The sequence below is a fragment of the Salarias fasciatus genome, chromosome 23 (assembly GCF_902148845.1).
Source record: "Salarias fasciatus chromosome 23, fSalaFa1.1, whole genome shotgun sequence".
Classification (NCBI taxonomy): Eukaryota; Metazoa; Chordata; class Actinopteri; order Blenniiformes; family Blenniidae; genus Salarias; species Salarias fasciatus.
The window spans coordinates 2,961,724-2,975,992 of record NC_043766.1 but is presented as its reverse complement, the minus strand read 5'-3'; the positions used below and the strand labels follow the sequence as shown (position 1 = coordinate 2,975,992).

Sequence of the window (14,269 nt, the reverse complement as noted above, 5' to 3'; positions counted from 1 at the left end):
CCACTCTTTAAAGGCCTTGGACTTCCTTTAGTAACAGAATTGTTCAGTTGAAAGTGTGAATTCATAGATTCGGCCATAGTGGAATTCTTAATATTGAACTATGGAGCCATTGTGCATTCATTGCTGCTGCCACTAAACTCTTGGCCACATTAGCCCCGGATATCTCACTACTTATGACGCAGCTCTTTTCAAATCCAAGCTCCAGATTCTTTGATTTAAATCAGCTTTTAACATTTAGTATTTTTTAATGTATTTTTCCTTTTTTTTTTAATAAATTCCCTTTGTTAGTATTATAATGCCCTTTTATTTTTGTGCATTTTAATGTGTTCTCCAGCTTTGCTATTCTGTTTATTCTGCTTCTTAGAGTACAGGCTATATTTCATTCTGTTTTTTGGGGGACTTAAAGTGCTTTGAGTAACTATAGATTAGTTGAAAAGGATCACCATTCTGAATTTTGTAATAAGTTTTCACAAAAATAATACACCAGACTTTGTTTTTCATCTTCAACGGACTTCAAATTAAATTCCATCCATCCATCCATCCACCCACCTTGTCGATGGCTGTTCCGTGGTGGACAGGAGAGCACTTCTCAGGGTAATTTTGAGGTTGCACGGTTCACAGATGACATGAAGAAGGTTGTGAGCGACCGGGAGGATGACTCCGATGCGAGTCCAGCTGTGCAAGACCTTTAAGGTGCGGTAAAATATCGCGTTGTGCTCATAAGAGAGGCCGGATGAAGTGTGCGCTGGCTGCGCTCTGCCGTGCCGCGGCGGTGGACTTGCAGCTTGCGTCTCAGCAGGTGCCGTGTCTCTCCCCGTTAATTGGCCCTCATGTTGTGGAGTCACTCTGCAAAGTCTTTGAAGCAACACAGTAAGCAGAGGCTCGGCTTCATTAAAACCAAGGCCGTAACTGCAAATCTGCCACGCTGGAATCCCTGATCCGTGTTTATTAAGACGTCTATGAGGTGGCTTCGTAGCGGTTAGCTCCCTCCGTGTGGTTATGAACTGTATTTGAAGGAATTTGAACCAGTCCTGCCTGCAGCAGCTACGCTTCCTTGCTGCTAATGCTTTGAAACTTAACTAATAATCATTTAATGCTGCTGTGGATTCATATGAAACAATATTTAGCGTCCCATCCTGTTGAAACATCGATCTGTTGGTGTCTGAGTAGAGTTTTATCTGAGTCCTGGGTTTCTGCTGCAGGATTTTCCATTTCATGTTTCCTTTCGGCGAAAGGTGAGAACTTCAGACACTTCGGCTCCTCTGCTGGGAAATCCTTTGTGATGGGTGCAGTGTTTGGTTTGGCATCGTCTTGCTTTGTGCGGTGAAATGTGTCCTCAGACAGTTGTTTCTGGAAGTGTCTTTGAATGCTTTCAGTGATATCCTGACGTTGACCATCACCCAGCTGGAGCCATTTCTGATGCAGAACGAGGATTTCCCTGACTTTTGGAATAATTGGATAACAGATTGAGAGCCTGTCTGCCTTTGAAATGCTTCTTTTATACACAGCCATGTTACTGACCTTTTTGCCCGTTAACCTTTTCAGTTGTGAAGTCTTCCTTCCAGTTGCTTTTCTTTTCTGCCAACTACTTTTCCAGTTGTTTGTTGCAACTGTTCCAACCGCGACGGCGCCTTGATGGATCGCCTGTTATCTGAGTGTGAGCGTAATAAATCACTGTATGTTTTCTTGGCTGTTGATTATCCGCATTGTGGAACGCCTGGAGCCAGTGGTCCAGAGAAGAAACCATCACTTCTGTTGGTGTCAGCAGCTTATTCTCCTTGAAGTCTGTCCAGTTCCTGCACCTGGTTTTCACTCGGTGTGGTTTTATGCTCCTCAACATCAGATGTTTCATCGACGTCCATCCTTCGTCACTCACTGCTGTTATTTTTGTCACATTGTTCCACGTTCCTGTCGTTTGAATTTCTGTCAAGCTACAGTTAAAAGAGAATGTGTTTGTGGTCAAGGCACACTGTTTGCTTTCAGCGGGAGGGTTTTTCTGCCGACAGCCAAGCTGGATCAAAAGCGGTCATCCGGTGGAAACTGGACTTTGTTGCAGGGCCATATTTCTGTACTTGGCCTCTGGGCAGGAAAGCTGTCTCTGTGCTGAATTGTGATGGTTATCACTTATGCCTCATAACAAGAAAACCCAGGTTCAGATTGGAGCTTTCTTGGGTCTGCATGAGTCGCCTCCAGGTCTTCTAGCTAGTCTTCTGCTGTCCAAATTTCTATCCTAAGGGTAAATGTGACTCGTATTAATGTTTATTTAAGGTGCTACAGCTCAGAAAAATATATCTTACATACATCTTACATTCTGCAGCACACAAAATCCATGTTCACCAAGTTTTCTGTGCAGCTACCGTGCAGACAGAAGTGAACCGGTCACCTCAGATGGCACGTTCAGTATCGGCGTCAGCGAGTGTATTTAATCTCTCTGCATCTTTAAATGGAAGATGATGCCGTGAAGTTCACACACAATGCTGCACGACCGCGTTAAAGTTTTATATGGCTTATGTAACCTCATGAATACATCCTCTGTAACCCCTGCCGCGACTGTGCGAGCACCTCGGCGACGCTTCGCCCCGTCACAGAAAGTCAAAGATAATGTCTTGAAGCTTTTTCTAAACGCTGTAAAGAAGCCTCGTAGCAAGTGCCAGTCAAATTAAATCTTCTTTGTGTCCTTTAAGTCAGTGTGTTTAATCAGAACAGTATCAAGAAAAGTTGCGTCCCGCCACAATACAGACAGGCACTAATTAAGGGCAACACAAGAGGAGGACATTAGCATGCTGATTTCCAGGCCCCTCTTTGGGTTGAGGACTTGAATGAGGCGGTCTTTAAAACAGGCCCTCTGGGTCTTCATTAGCAGGGCGGCTGGGGAGAGGCACCCGGCGGCAGTTTGCTCGGATTAGGCTGCTGTTGTGGGACAGCACGCTGTGGAAGGAGGGCAGGTTTTTCCTCCCATCAAGGCGGCGGTTCGCCTAAGTGGATACTTGTACACTTTATCCTGTTCAATTAGAGGGTGGTGGCGAGACAATAGATGCCGGGCGCTGGAGGAAAAGCTGCGTCCACGGACCCAAATGTCACGGTGAGACATTTGCATAGACGGGTTGGGCTTCCGGGGAAAGTTTGTCAAGCGAGCAAACGGGGTGCGAGCAGTAAATGTTGCAGCAGGGGTTTCACGTGGAAGAGACTCAGCTGTTGGTTTTGCACAATTCCACTTCCAAAAAAGACGTGACACCTGAACTGACACCATTCCAGCTATTGCTGAGTTGTAAAAGTATAAATCTGTAGCAATTCTAAAATATCTGGAAGCTTCAAAATTATGTTAGAATCAAGTCTTTCATTGAACTCTGATCTTTTGAAAGATCTACCAGAGATTTTGCTCCCATTGTTGTGTGTTTTCTAGTTGCCATATTGGGTCGCCAGCCGTCCTTTATTCTGTATGTTTTCATTTTTTTTGACAAATAATGGTTTCATTTGATGGCAGTTGGGACATATTGTATGCAACCAATCTCATTAGAATGTCTGTATGAGGCTTTTTAAACGCTGGCGTCTGATCGGACCAATGGTTAGACTGATCGTCTAATTTGTTGCAGTTGTGACCAAAAGGTTTAAGTTGTTTTAGGACTTTTGTTCTTCCATGTTTCAATTTCAATTTCAATCCCATCTTAAAGGCTGCATTTTAATGGGGACAAAGATGAAGAGTTTTTTAGGATGATAAAATCAGAAATTCAGAGCTAATTTTATACTGTAAACACAAATCTGCTCTCCTAATCACTTTCTCGATAGCCTAACAGAAAACTCACTAAATTATTGCAGCTGCGAGCGTAGCCATCTTCCTGTTTCCACCGCAGTTATTACTGACACAGAAACAGACTTGAAGTTATGGACAGAGATAGCCAGAGATGAGATAGCGCTCGCTCAGTGAAACCTTTAAATATCAGGGCAGCGCTGTAGGTTGGACCGCGATGAGTTTTTACCTCAGTTTCTGGAGATAAATCTCAGTTTATGTATGATCTATCCCTCTGAGCTGAATCAACATGTGCAGTGATGAACCCTCCCTCTTTGGCGGAGGCGATTTTGCCCATGCTGCAGTCTTTCCCGGAGCTCAGCCGTGTGAGAGGGAGGAGTGGGGACATGCTGTCTGTCCCCGGAGCGCTCAGCAGTCACACAGAGTGCCGTCTCATGGAGCTGAAGAGGATGACTCAGCCACAGAGCTGGATCAGACCAACGTTCTCTTATGAATACCGAGCGGAATCCATGCTGTGGATGTTGAGCAGTAACAGCTTATTCTCTTCAAATTAGACCTGCTATGGTCACGATTAATTGATTTATCCTCAATATTCCTGTGCTCTTCCAGCATCGCCTTCGCCAACTGCAGTTTTGGAGAGGGACTTTATTCATCTGATAATGTTACTAAGTGGGCACCAGTTCCAGATTTAGTGTCTATATCTTAAAAATAATCCTCCTCCTGAGACAAAATGTTCCTCTGATTGTCCACTTATTGATAAGCATTGAGTCTGCCAACATGTTTTCAGACACGTATGAAGGCAGTATATTCATAGTCGTCTTTATGTGATTTTCAGTAGAACAGTTTTGTGCTCAACCTAGAGTGTATATGTTACGTTCTGCTCCTTTGTCCTGAAAAACTACAGATTATTCAACTTCATGAACTCTAAATGAGATTCTTAGATTTTGTTCTCCGTTTCACTGTCCAGCAGCGAAACATGGTGAAACGGCGATGTCTCCAGAGAGGACTCCCTGTGGTGAGCGGGTGGTCCGTGTTTCCCGCTCTCCATTCTGAAGCTTAGCACATCTCATCTGCTATTATTTTTATGACTGTCTGAAATTGGGCTGTGTCAGAGCTTCAACTGGCATGTGAGTAACAATAACAGATGAAACAGCAAGGGGTGTTAAACAAATCAATACAATTATTTAATGCAGTTATATTTTTTAATGGCGTCTCGGTGCCGAATAAAGCTGCGTGAGTTTTCAATTGATTTTTAGATTTTGGCTCATGAGTTGTTTTATGATACGGCCATGGAGGGCTTCTCAGCTGGGTGTGCGTAACGGTGGCTGAAGAGTACAAGCCTTCTTTATTTTTCCTTGTTGAAGGCTGCCTGAATGTGTTTGAGTTGCACAAAATGTCTTTTCTGTGGATGTTTGAGATCTTCCTTCTGTTTTACTCCCAGAGCAGAAAAACCTGTGTTTGAGGTGAACTGGTCTCCCTCGTGGGTGTAAATGTGAGTTTCTGCGATTCTCTGGGATCGACTCTGTCCAGTTGCAGTATATGAAGAAGTACTGAAGACGGATGGATGGCAGCTTAAAATAGCTTTTAGTTTCACAAATTCTGATGGTCCGGGACTCGAGTGCCCAGTTATGCTGACTTTAAAGTTTAGAAAGCTAATAGGCAAAACGTAGCACCTCTATAAAGGCAGAGTTCCACTCTATCAGTGTCCAATGGGCTTGTAGTAATGGACCTCCACTGGCAGTTAATTTAGCAGGTATCCCACTGAAGTAGATCAGCTGAGCTGAGTAAGGCAGATCATGTATTTAGGAATGAGCATGAGATTATTAGCATAATCAGCAGCTGCAGTATCAGATCCTGCCTGGGAGATATGGTATACAGGCAAGAGCGCAGACACATGTAATTAGTCTCCCTGATTAAAACTGTCTCTGTAAACAATTGCGACCGGCTGCCCGTGTGATAAACTGTGAACAGTAAACGGATTATATTTGCAGAGCGAGCCTCGGGCTGCAGGATCGGGGTACACAGTTACAGTGTGGTTTCTCCTTGTGGGGATGTGAATAGCTGGAGCTCAGTTGTCAAGATTCAACAAAATGACCACGATGTGGCGGACGGCAAGGTCGCTGTCTGATGAGACTGAGCGGCTTTCAGGGATGTGGTCTAGCCGCTCTTTGCGAGCCGTCTGTAGACATGTATGAGGAGGTTGTTATTGATTCCAGCTGTTTTCTGTATTTTCTTTCCTGTGTTCCTCAAAATGATTAAACCTGTCCAAGAAAAATAAATAAATAAAAAAGAAAACTATATACACCATCCCTCAGTAAGTCAATCTATTCTAATCACCCAACATTTTGTCAGGTGATTAATTCTGGCATAAAGTGTCTCATGCCTCTGAAATGATGGATGGAAACGGTTTGAAGCCACACAGCTGGTTTCCAGTCATTTGTCAGTCATGCAACTATTGAATAAGGGAGTTTTCCTACCAGTCAAAGCTCAAGATTGAACTTGTAAGAAGTACCTATGGAAATAAATCCATAAGGCTGCTATTTTAATGCTTGTCATGGACTTTGTATATGTTGTTAAAGAGCTGTATTTAGAGCTGAATTAATAAGTTAATGAAAAACAATTATTCCTTGTGTTTCAGCTGTTTCGCAGTCAGAAATTCAGCTGATGCTTCAGAAACTTAACCTCATCAGACTTCCTGCAATATAAACGATGCACAGACATGTTTTTAAGCCACTTAAAACATGAAGTGAGGAGTTTGTGCAGATGTGAGGCATGTGAAAACCAACCGAGGCTTCAGAATCATTGTTTCTATAATACTGAAGATTCATCATCACTGTAATGGAAAATTATGACAAAAAGCAACAAATATAAACAACTCGAGTTCAGAAGTAAGAAAAATAGTTAATGCGGCAGTTCCTACCGCATTTGCTTCAAAAGTGAAAACAAAATGCATCTCTGTGTCTGTTAGTCTGCTTTGCTCTGTAGTAAAGAGTCTGGACCAGTTGAAGCTCGTAGCTACTGGAAGAAAATAAAGATGCTCCCGAGCCGTTCAGAAAGCTACGAACACCTGCGCTGGTCAACCGTCCTGTAGATCAGCATACGGCCCGTCTGTCAGGAACAGCTTTTACCCTGGAATCGCGCCTGGATACCTCCACACTCGTTTCTCCAGCTGCTTCTGCAGTATTTATGGTCGTCCCTCGTGGCAGCTGTGGCTTTCAGTCTCTGGGCTTTGACAAGCCCACTGTCCACGCCGCTGGTGTGGCCGCTGCGGTGGTTTGATCAGCATGGATGAGGGAGCTTTCTCTCACACTGAAAATACTCCGTTTAAAAAGATTCCACAGTCATTCATAAATATTTACAAGGTGGCAGACTTCTTCAGTGCAGTGGCCCTGAAGGATCCCCGGTAAGCAAAATCCAAAGCACAAATACAAAAACCAAACAGAAACGCTGCAACAGGAATGCAAAAATGCAGCAGTCACAGCTCAAGTGTTGCTGGTATGAACAAGTGATCAATTAATCAACAGAGCGGCCCCTGCAGGTACTCTCAACACTCTCTTTAAACATGTTCACGAGACGTAAATGGTACTGGCGAGTAAAGCAAGTAAGAACTGCAAAACAAAATCTAAGATTCATGAAGCTGGATAACAGATTATGATCTCAGGCTCAAAGATTTAACGTGTTCATTGGTTCATGTTTAGACAAATGATCTTCAAATGGAGATGATTTATGGCTGTGGCTGCTCTCGCTGCGAGAGGGATGCAAGAGAAAAGATGCCTTCAGTGACAGCAAAAGACCTCCAGAATGGTAGGACAGGAAGCTTTCAACAAGCCAGACATCCCTGCATGGGTGTTATTTGCCAAAGAGCGCTCCGATAATGCTTTGACGGGCTACCGGGGAATTGCTTTGTAGACTAGTAAAACTGGATTTTTTTTTTCTTGCGTCGTCCTTTTCTCTGTTTATTCCATGTAGCAGGACAGGGCTGCTGCTGGTTCCAGCTTCAGCAGCAGCCCTGCGATTACATGTGGCCCTAATGCCGCAGCTGACCTCCACGTCACCCCCACACACACTAATGAGCTCCCTGGACAGGGGTGACAGCCTCAGCAGGAAACCACCTCTGCTGCCTTTATTGGTTTTCTGAATGCGGCGTGTGTCTCGCCCGTCATTTAATCGTGTGTTTCCTCTCTCTTTGTCGTGCAGTGGGGAAGACGTCTCTGATCACGCGCTTCATGTACGACAGCTTCGACAACACGTATCAGGTAGGTGCTGCTGCGGTCAAAACAATTATCTTCCGGTGGTTAACGTCTGCGTTCATCTGTTTTCCTGTTCTGCCAAACCCCACCACACACACCATGGGTGTCCAGTGTTTCAACCCTCCTCTCCACAGCAGCCTAAACTCACTCACCGTCCTCAAAACCAAATCTTCTTTGTGCAGCTCGAGCTTCTCCGGGATCCTCGAGAGCATGAGGGCTGTTAAATAAAACCTCCAGCTTTTATTGCTTCATAAGCAGAAAGTATCAACTTACAGAGTAATAAAACAGGGATTAAAAATAAATCTCACAAAGCTGTGTGTGTGTGTGTGTGTGTGTGTGTGTGTGTGTGTGTGTGTGTGTGTGTGTGTGTGTGTGTGTGTGTGTCTTTCATCTCGTTCAGGTCCTTTATGTACTGTGCAGCATTATGAGTCTGTGTACTGTGTGTAAATAAAACAAATTAGTTTTAGAAATCCAGAAAAACTGCATTAGAATAAGAAAGAGAAGACCTGTAAACCTGAAAGGAAACTTTGGATTGTCTGGATGAACTTTGAGTGAGAAATAATGCTAAATTATTCTCTGAATATTGTTTTTCTTCTTATGATAATACCTCCTGTGTAAAAATGAATTACAATATTTTTTTAAAAAGTGTGTATTGGATGTGTGCTTCCAGCAGACCAGTGCAGGTATAAAACTGGCAGGCAGAGTTAATAATGTTGCTCCTCTTGGTTTTCAAACGTGAGACTGAATAACTCCCTCTGTTATTCTGCTCCTCATTTTCAATCATCTGCCGCAACCTCTGAAGAAAGCTTTTTTCCCTCAACACCTCCATCTAACTTGACTCAGCTCCTCTCTCTTCCATAATAATTTAGGATTTGCCGCCATGAGACAAGAGGTACTAAACCTTAAAAGCAGTTTTCCAAAACTGCATAATGAATGATTTGGTTTTATGGAGATCAAATATCTCAAAGTCAGAGTCACAAATAAACACAGCACCAAACTTTTACAGGGATCTATGTGGTGAATCTGTTAGAAATAGCACAACCCACTGCTTTCGTGTCCCCAATTAGCCTGGACTGTGATACTAAAGTACATTTTATAGCTGTGCAGCATCATAAATACACACTCGCTCTGTAGATTATAAAACTGTGTATCTTGCTGTAATTGTTCACAAACATCATATCTCATACAAAGAGATATTTATATTAATTCAAACTGGCCCTGGTTAGATTCACCCATCAAGATAATATTCATGTCGGCAGGTGGAGGCAGGAAGCTGGAATTCCTGTACAAAACAAAGAGTGCAGCTATCTAATCCATTGTGCCAATTGATGCTGATAATAGTTTGTTTTATTAGCATCTTTCACAATATTTCACTGCAGCTCCTTACCTTAAAGCTGTAAAAACCTTCCACTCGGTGACGGATGAGCCTGGAGAATCTGTCACTGCAGCTGAGCACCGCCTGCCTCATCCATCCTCGTCCGTCCTCATCCGTCCTCACCCGCTTCTCCGCCTGTCTGGTCCTCACCTCACGCCCTGCTCCGGTCCGGGTCGGCCCACTGCTCTCCACGACCCACGAGTTTTTCAAAACTGGAGCAGGTGTCGGTTCTGGAGGCGCCGTTATGTTTCACGCTGCTGCCAGCAGGGAAGTGTGTTGAAGGAGTTTGACATTTTGGAGAGAGCCTCTCCTCGCTGTGGTTTATTCCACTCTCATATTTGTCTTTTCAGTAGCTTGTCTTTGTGAACAATCTAATAAAAAAGGGGAACGGTTGCTCGCAGCCTGGTCTGTTCTCCCTGGAGTCCCGCTTCCTGAGTCCAGCTTAGCCATCAGATTTGCTCAAGGCTTCCCCAGATGAAGCTTGTCTGTCAAATGTCGAGTCACAGAGCAAACGAGGGAAAGCTAAAATTGCTAAATGTTTGGATTAACGGGGTTTCTGACTCCTGGTTTGACCTGACGCCACAGATTGATCGCCACAGATTCCCTCTGATTGATCCGTGATTCAGCTTTTGGCCCAGATGTGGTACTTGGATCAACCAGACAAACTGAACTTTTTCCTTTACCATCTACCTCGAAGTCCATATCATCTAACGTCTAACAGTAGAGGACATAAAATACCAATCGATGATACAGGTGAATCTGATGTCAGTTAATCAATCAGTCTGAAACATGATGGTATGGCAGTCATGTGAAACTGATTCTCCTCTTTTATGAGGAACTCAAACTATCTGAAAGTATTTATTTAAAGGCTGAATAAAGCAAAGGCTGCCAGCTTTTGATTAAAACAAAAAAGTTGTTTTTTAATATATAGTAAGTGTTTGATTCATTTTATTTTAAGACTTTATTTATCGTTGATGCAAAGATGAAACACCCAGAAGTTAAAAAGGACTGGCTTTTGTTTATTCAAATTAATTCCCTTGATTATATTGAAGTGAAAACTATCATTTGAAATGAACACACACCTCTAATGTTTCATTTATAATTAAACTATCTCCAGTTATAATATGTTCCATACTGTATTGCCATCAGTTTGTATGGATGAGTCCTGAGATTCATGGCCGGTAAATGTGATAATTTCCCACATTGATTTCACACAATAGCCCACTCCTGAGCGTCTGAAGTGAACGTGGGCATCTGTTGTTGCCTGCAGCCCTTCTCTCTGCGGCTGTAACTCCCAAACCTGAAGCGCAGCAGGATAAATCACGGCTGTGAAACCTTAACCAGAAGTCTGAGTGGCCACTGTATGCAGGGAGGGATGGGGGGGGGGGACGCCATCTTCCAGACAAATGGCTGTCTGCACCGAAGTCGGTGTGACGAGGCCCGGCGGGACAGGGAGCCTCATTCTGCTGTGCCCTCTCCTCGTTATTTATTTATCTATTTTTAACGGGGAAGACAGCGACGTTAAAGCGGACAGATAGCATCTGTTGATTTAATGAAGGCTCCATATGCGGCTCAACAGCAGTCTCTGCCCTGCACCCCTGTCGGGGCAGCAGCCAGCCAGAAATCGGCTAATCAAGTGAATGTATAATTTGGTTGCAAAATAAAAAACACCATTGCACCATTAAATATTAACTCCGGAAAAGCAGTATTTTAATTATGTTCCTGCGGACGCCTCTCTGTTTTCGCCCCTCGCAGCTCGCAGGTTAATGATTTTGTGACGAGCGCCGTGACCTCTGCTTTCTAAACACAGATCAAAAGCTCGCTGTCCTAAGAGGTGTGTGTTTCTCCTGTGTGTGTCTTTCATGCTGCCCTTTTCTGCCCCCGTGTCTGAATGCCATTTCTCCTCAAAACCCGCCTCGCTCGACAGGTAAGAAATGTTTCTGCAGCCTCCTCGAGGTCCCCGAGACCTTTGTGTATTAATTGGCATGCAGCCTGCATTATCGGCGTGTGAGTGTTTATGCCGTGGCTCAGCAGGGGGAAGCTTAATTTGCCCAGCGAGGGTGGAGAAGCGATACGAGCACAGCCTGCAGGAGACATCTGCCCTGATGAGAAGATTTATTAAGCCGTGCTTTCCAGGCTCACACACACACACACACACACACACACACACACACACACACACTCACACACTCACACACACACAGGGATGGCCACCAGTTTGTGTTTTCATGTTGCGTGAAGCCTTTCCAGCAGATGGAGTTCAGTTCTTTCTCGAGACGACCAGCAGTATATTTTAGAAAGCGGAGGCCATCAGGAAGATGAAGCCGAGCGTGGCGGCGGCTTCCGTCAGCAGGAGGACGCCTGTGAGGCGAGCCTCTGAAGCAGCGGTCGCCCATCAAGCAGCTACCCACCCGAAAGAGACAGAGGCGGGCGTCCTCGCCGCCTGGCGGCACATGCTAAAGGGCTCGGAGGCCTCTGGAGGCACGGCGCTTTTGTCAGCCGCAGCGAAGCTGTCAATCAGGCTCGGCTAGCAGACTGTGATCGCATCTGTCCGCCAACCCCCGAATCTCCCGCCGCTTAGCGCAGACCGCTGCTGCAGTCTGATGTCTGGGACAGTTCTGCTCAGCACTTCAGGGAAACCAGGTCTTCATCCTTCCTGCTGCACAATAAAAGTCATTGAGATATTATTGTTGGAATATCGACGTGAACAATTTACATATAACAAAAGATCAGGCTGCACGGTTTCTGCCTCACTGGCAGGCCGGGGTTTTCATGGCCATGTGGCAATTTTTGTGCAATTTTATACTTTTATATGTATATATGATAAAGCATACTATGTCTGCTACAGTATGTATAATATAGCGAATGCATGTTGGAATGAGTGGAAATAACCTGGTTATATGCTGCTACTGTTTCAGTAAACAGGCTTTAAATTTTTGATATGGCAACTTGGACGACAATTTATTTTTTAAGGGAATTTTATTTACCTTTAATGACCTGGAATTGGATGAACAGAAGGTCCCTTACTTCCATTTTGCTGTTGCACCACTTGTTTTTGACATTACAGTCATTTACATTCCTTTGGAAAAACATGAAAGTAAAATTTTCCCTCATTCTTCGTATCGTGGTTCGAACAACCAAAGAAAACACAGATTTAGACGTATTCTTCCTCCATTATCGAGATACAGGGCAGGTTTTTTTCACTGAGTACTCCTGAACTGGAAGTAAGTGGACATCGAGAACAGCGCCACCCAGTGTATGGGAATACGTTGAGTAGTTCTGCATCAATCTCTCAACTCAGATCAACTTCAGTGACAGACTCAGTCAGACTCCGATGAGCGAGTTTGACAGAAAAAATAAAGAATCAAACATCAGAGCAGGACATAATTAATTATTGATTTAATTTTTAAAACTTAAAATAGTTGTTTTTTTAATAAACTAATAAATCATTTACGTATTTAATAGATGACACATTTAAGTAATTATTTAATGATGTATTTATTTAATTTTGGCACTTTCAGCCCTCCATCGTTAACGTGCTTTAACTTCTTGCTTCATGTTGCACAAGTAGCTTTTTATATCTTTTTTTGGACGTCTGTCTAAATCTTCAGCCTGCAGTGGAGAGTCAACAAACCCTCCGTGCTCTGCAGCGTGCCAGTGTAATATTTCCTCAGTGCGTTTGCTCTGGCAGCAGTTGTTTGTGGCATGCTGGAATCGTAATGTTGCACAATCATCCTGAGTGCAGCCTGCTGTCTGATGGAGGAAAACTTGATCACAAACAGATTTGCTACCACTGCTATCAGCAGATTAATCACATTCTGTGTGTTCTGTCAAACACTGTGCTGTGAACAAATGCCAGTGTGCTCGCTGTGACTCAGGGTTTGTTGTTTTAATGGTGTCCCTGCCAGATTGAGGACCTTGAAAGGCCCGGCTGGAGCAGCACTAGCAGCAGCGCTCGGAGAAACAGACCGGCTTTCTGCTCACATTAAAGCAGAAATAGCTCTGGAGAAAGTATATGCAAGGACGTATTGACTTATGGAGCCCCATATCTGCTCATTAATTGGCATACAGACGAGAGCTCAAGAGAAAATTAAAGCTGCAAGCTGCGTTGAACCGGCCCTCGCACTTCTACACACACCACAAACACACCCTTAGACAAAAACTCACCATTGCCATCGGGGTGCCATTACCACACCCTTAGACTAATACGGAGTATTTCCATCACTTTAATCACTTAGCTGTATGTGCTGGTCGAAGGAGTGAACCCCGAGGAGGAGTTCACTCCTGAGTATGAGTTTCTAAGATCCTGCATAAAGCTTGTTGAACTGCAGACTCCTGCGAAGAGAGAAATTCACCATCGTCCCAACCGTCCATCTTCAGCTGATGTCTTATGTTCAGCCCTATAAGAAAAGAGTTCTTCAGCATGTTGTATTTCAGGGGCCGCATGCAGCTTAATTTCATCTGGAGTGAACTGCAGCGGTAAAATAGAGCCATGAAAATGACCTTTACACTTGAACATTTGAGTTTTTCTCTCTTGCGTTGCATAATGTAAATGCTAAAAATGTTAATATTGTTGGTGACAATCTCAACATAAAGCCCAACTTTTAATGAAGCCCTTTGGTGCGAAATACAGTGAAATGCCTGAAAAACTTCTATAACTGTTGCATTATGCATAGTTTTCAACCTCTGCGATCAGGAACAGTGCATCATATTTGAAAAATGGTTTTTAAGAATTGTCGCTCATCAACGTGAAATTTCTTGGCCTTAAATTTAAAAATAGATACTTTAAATTACAATACAATCACATTTCCCAGAATCTCAAATGCATCAAAGAGTCAGACAAACTGCAAACTGTTCTCAACTCTCCCAACATGAAAAATATGGAGGCTGTCACCC

General features: G+C 43.8%; 1 protein-coding gene across 1 annotated transcript in view; it reads left to right on the top strand.

The window, feature by feature from the left end:
* The window catches only part of rab6ba (RAB6B, member RAS oncogene family a), a 50,777-nt gene that overhangs the window by 18,792 nt on the left and 17,716 nt on the right, over positions 1-14,269 (top strand). The window contains exon 2 of the mRNA XM_030082862.1: positions 7,946-8,004. Within this exon, the coding sequence (XP_029938722.1) occupies positions 7,946-8,004 (59 nt within the window). The remainder of the gene's footprint in view (positions 1-7,945; positions 8,005-14,269) is intronic.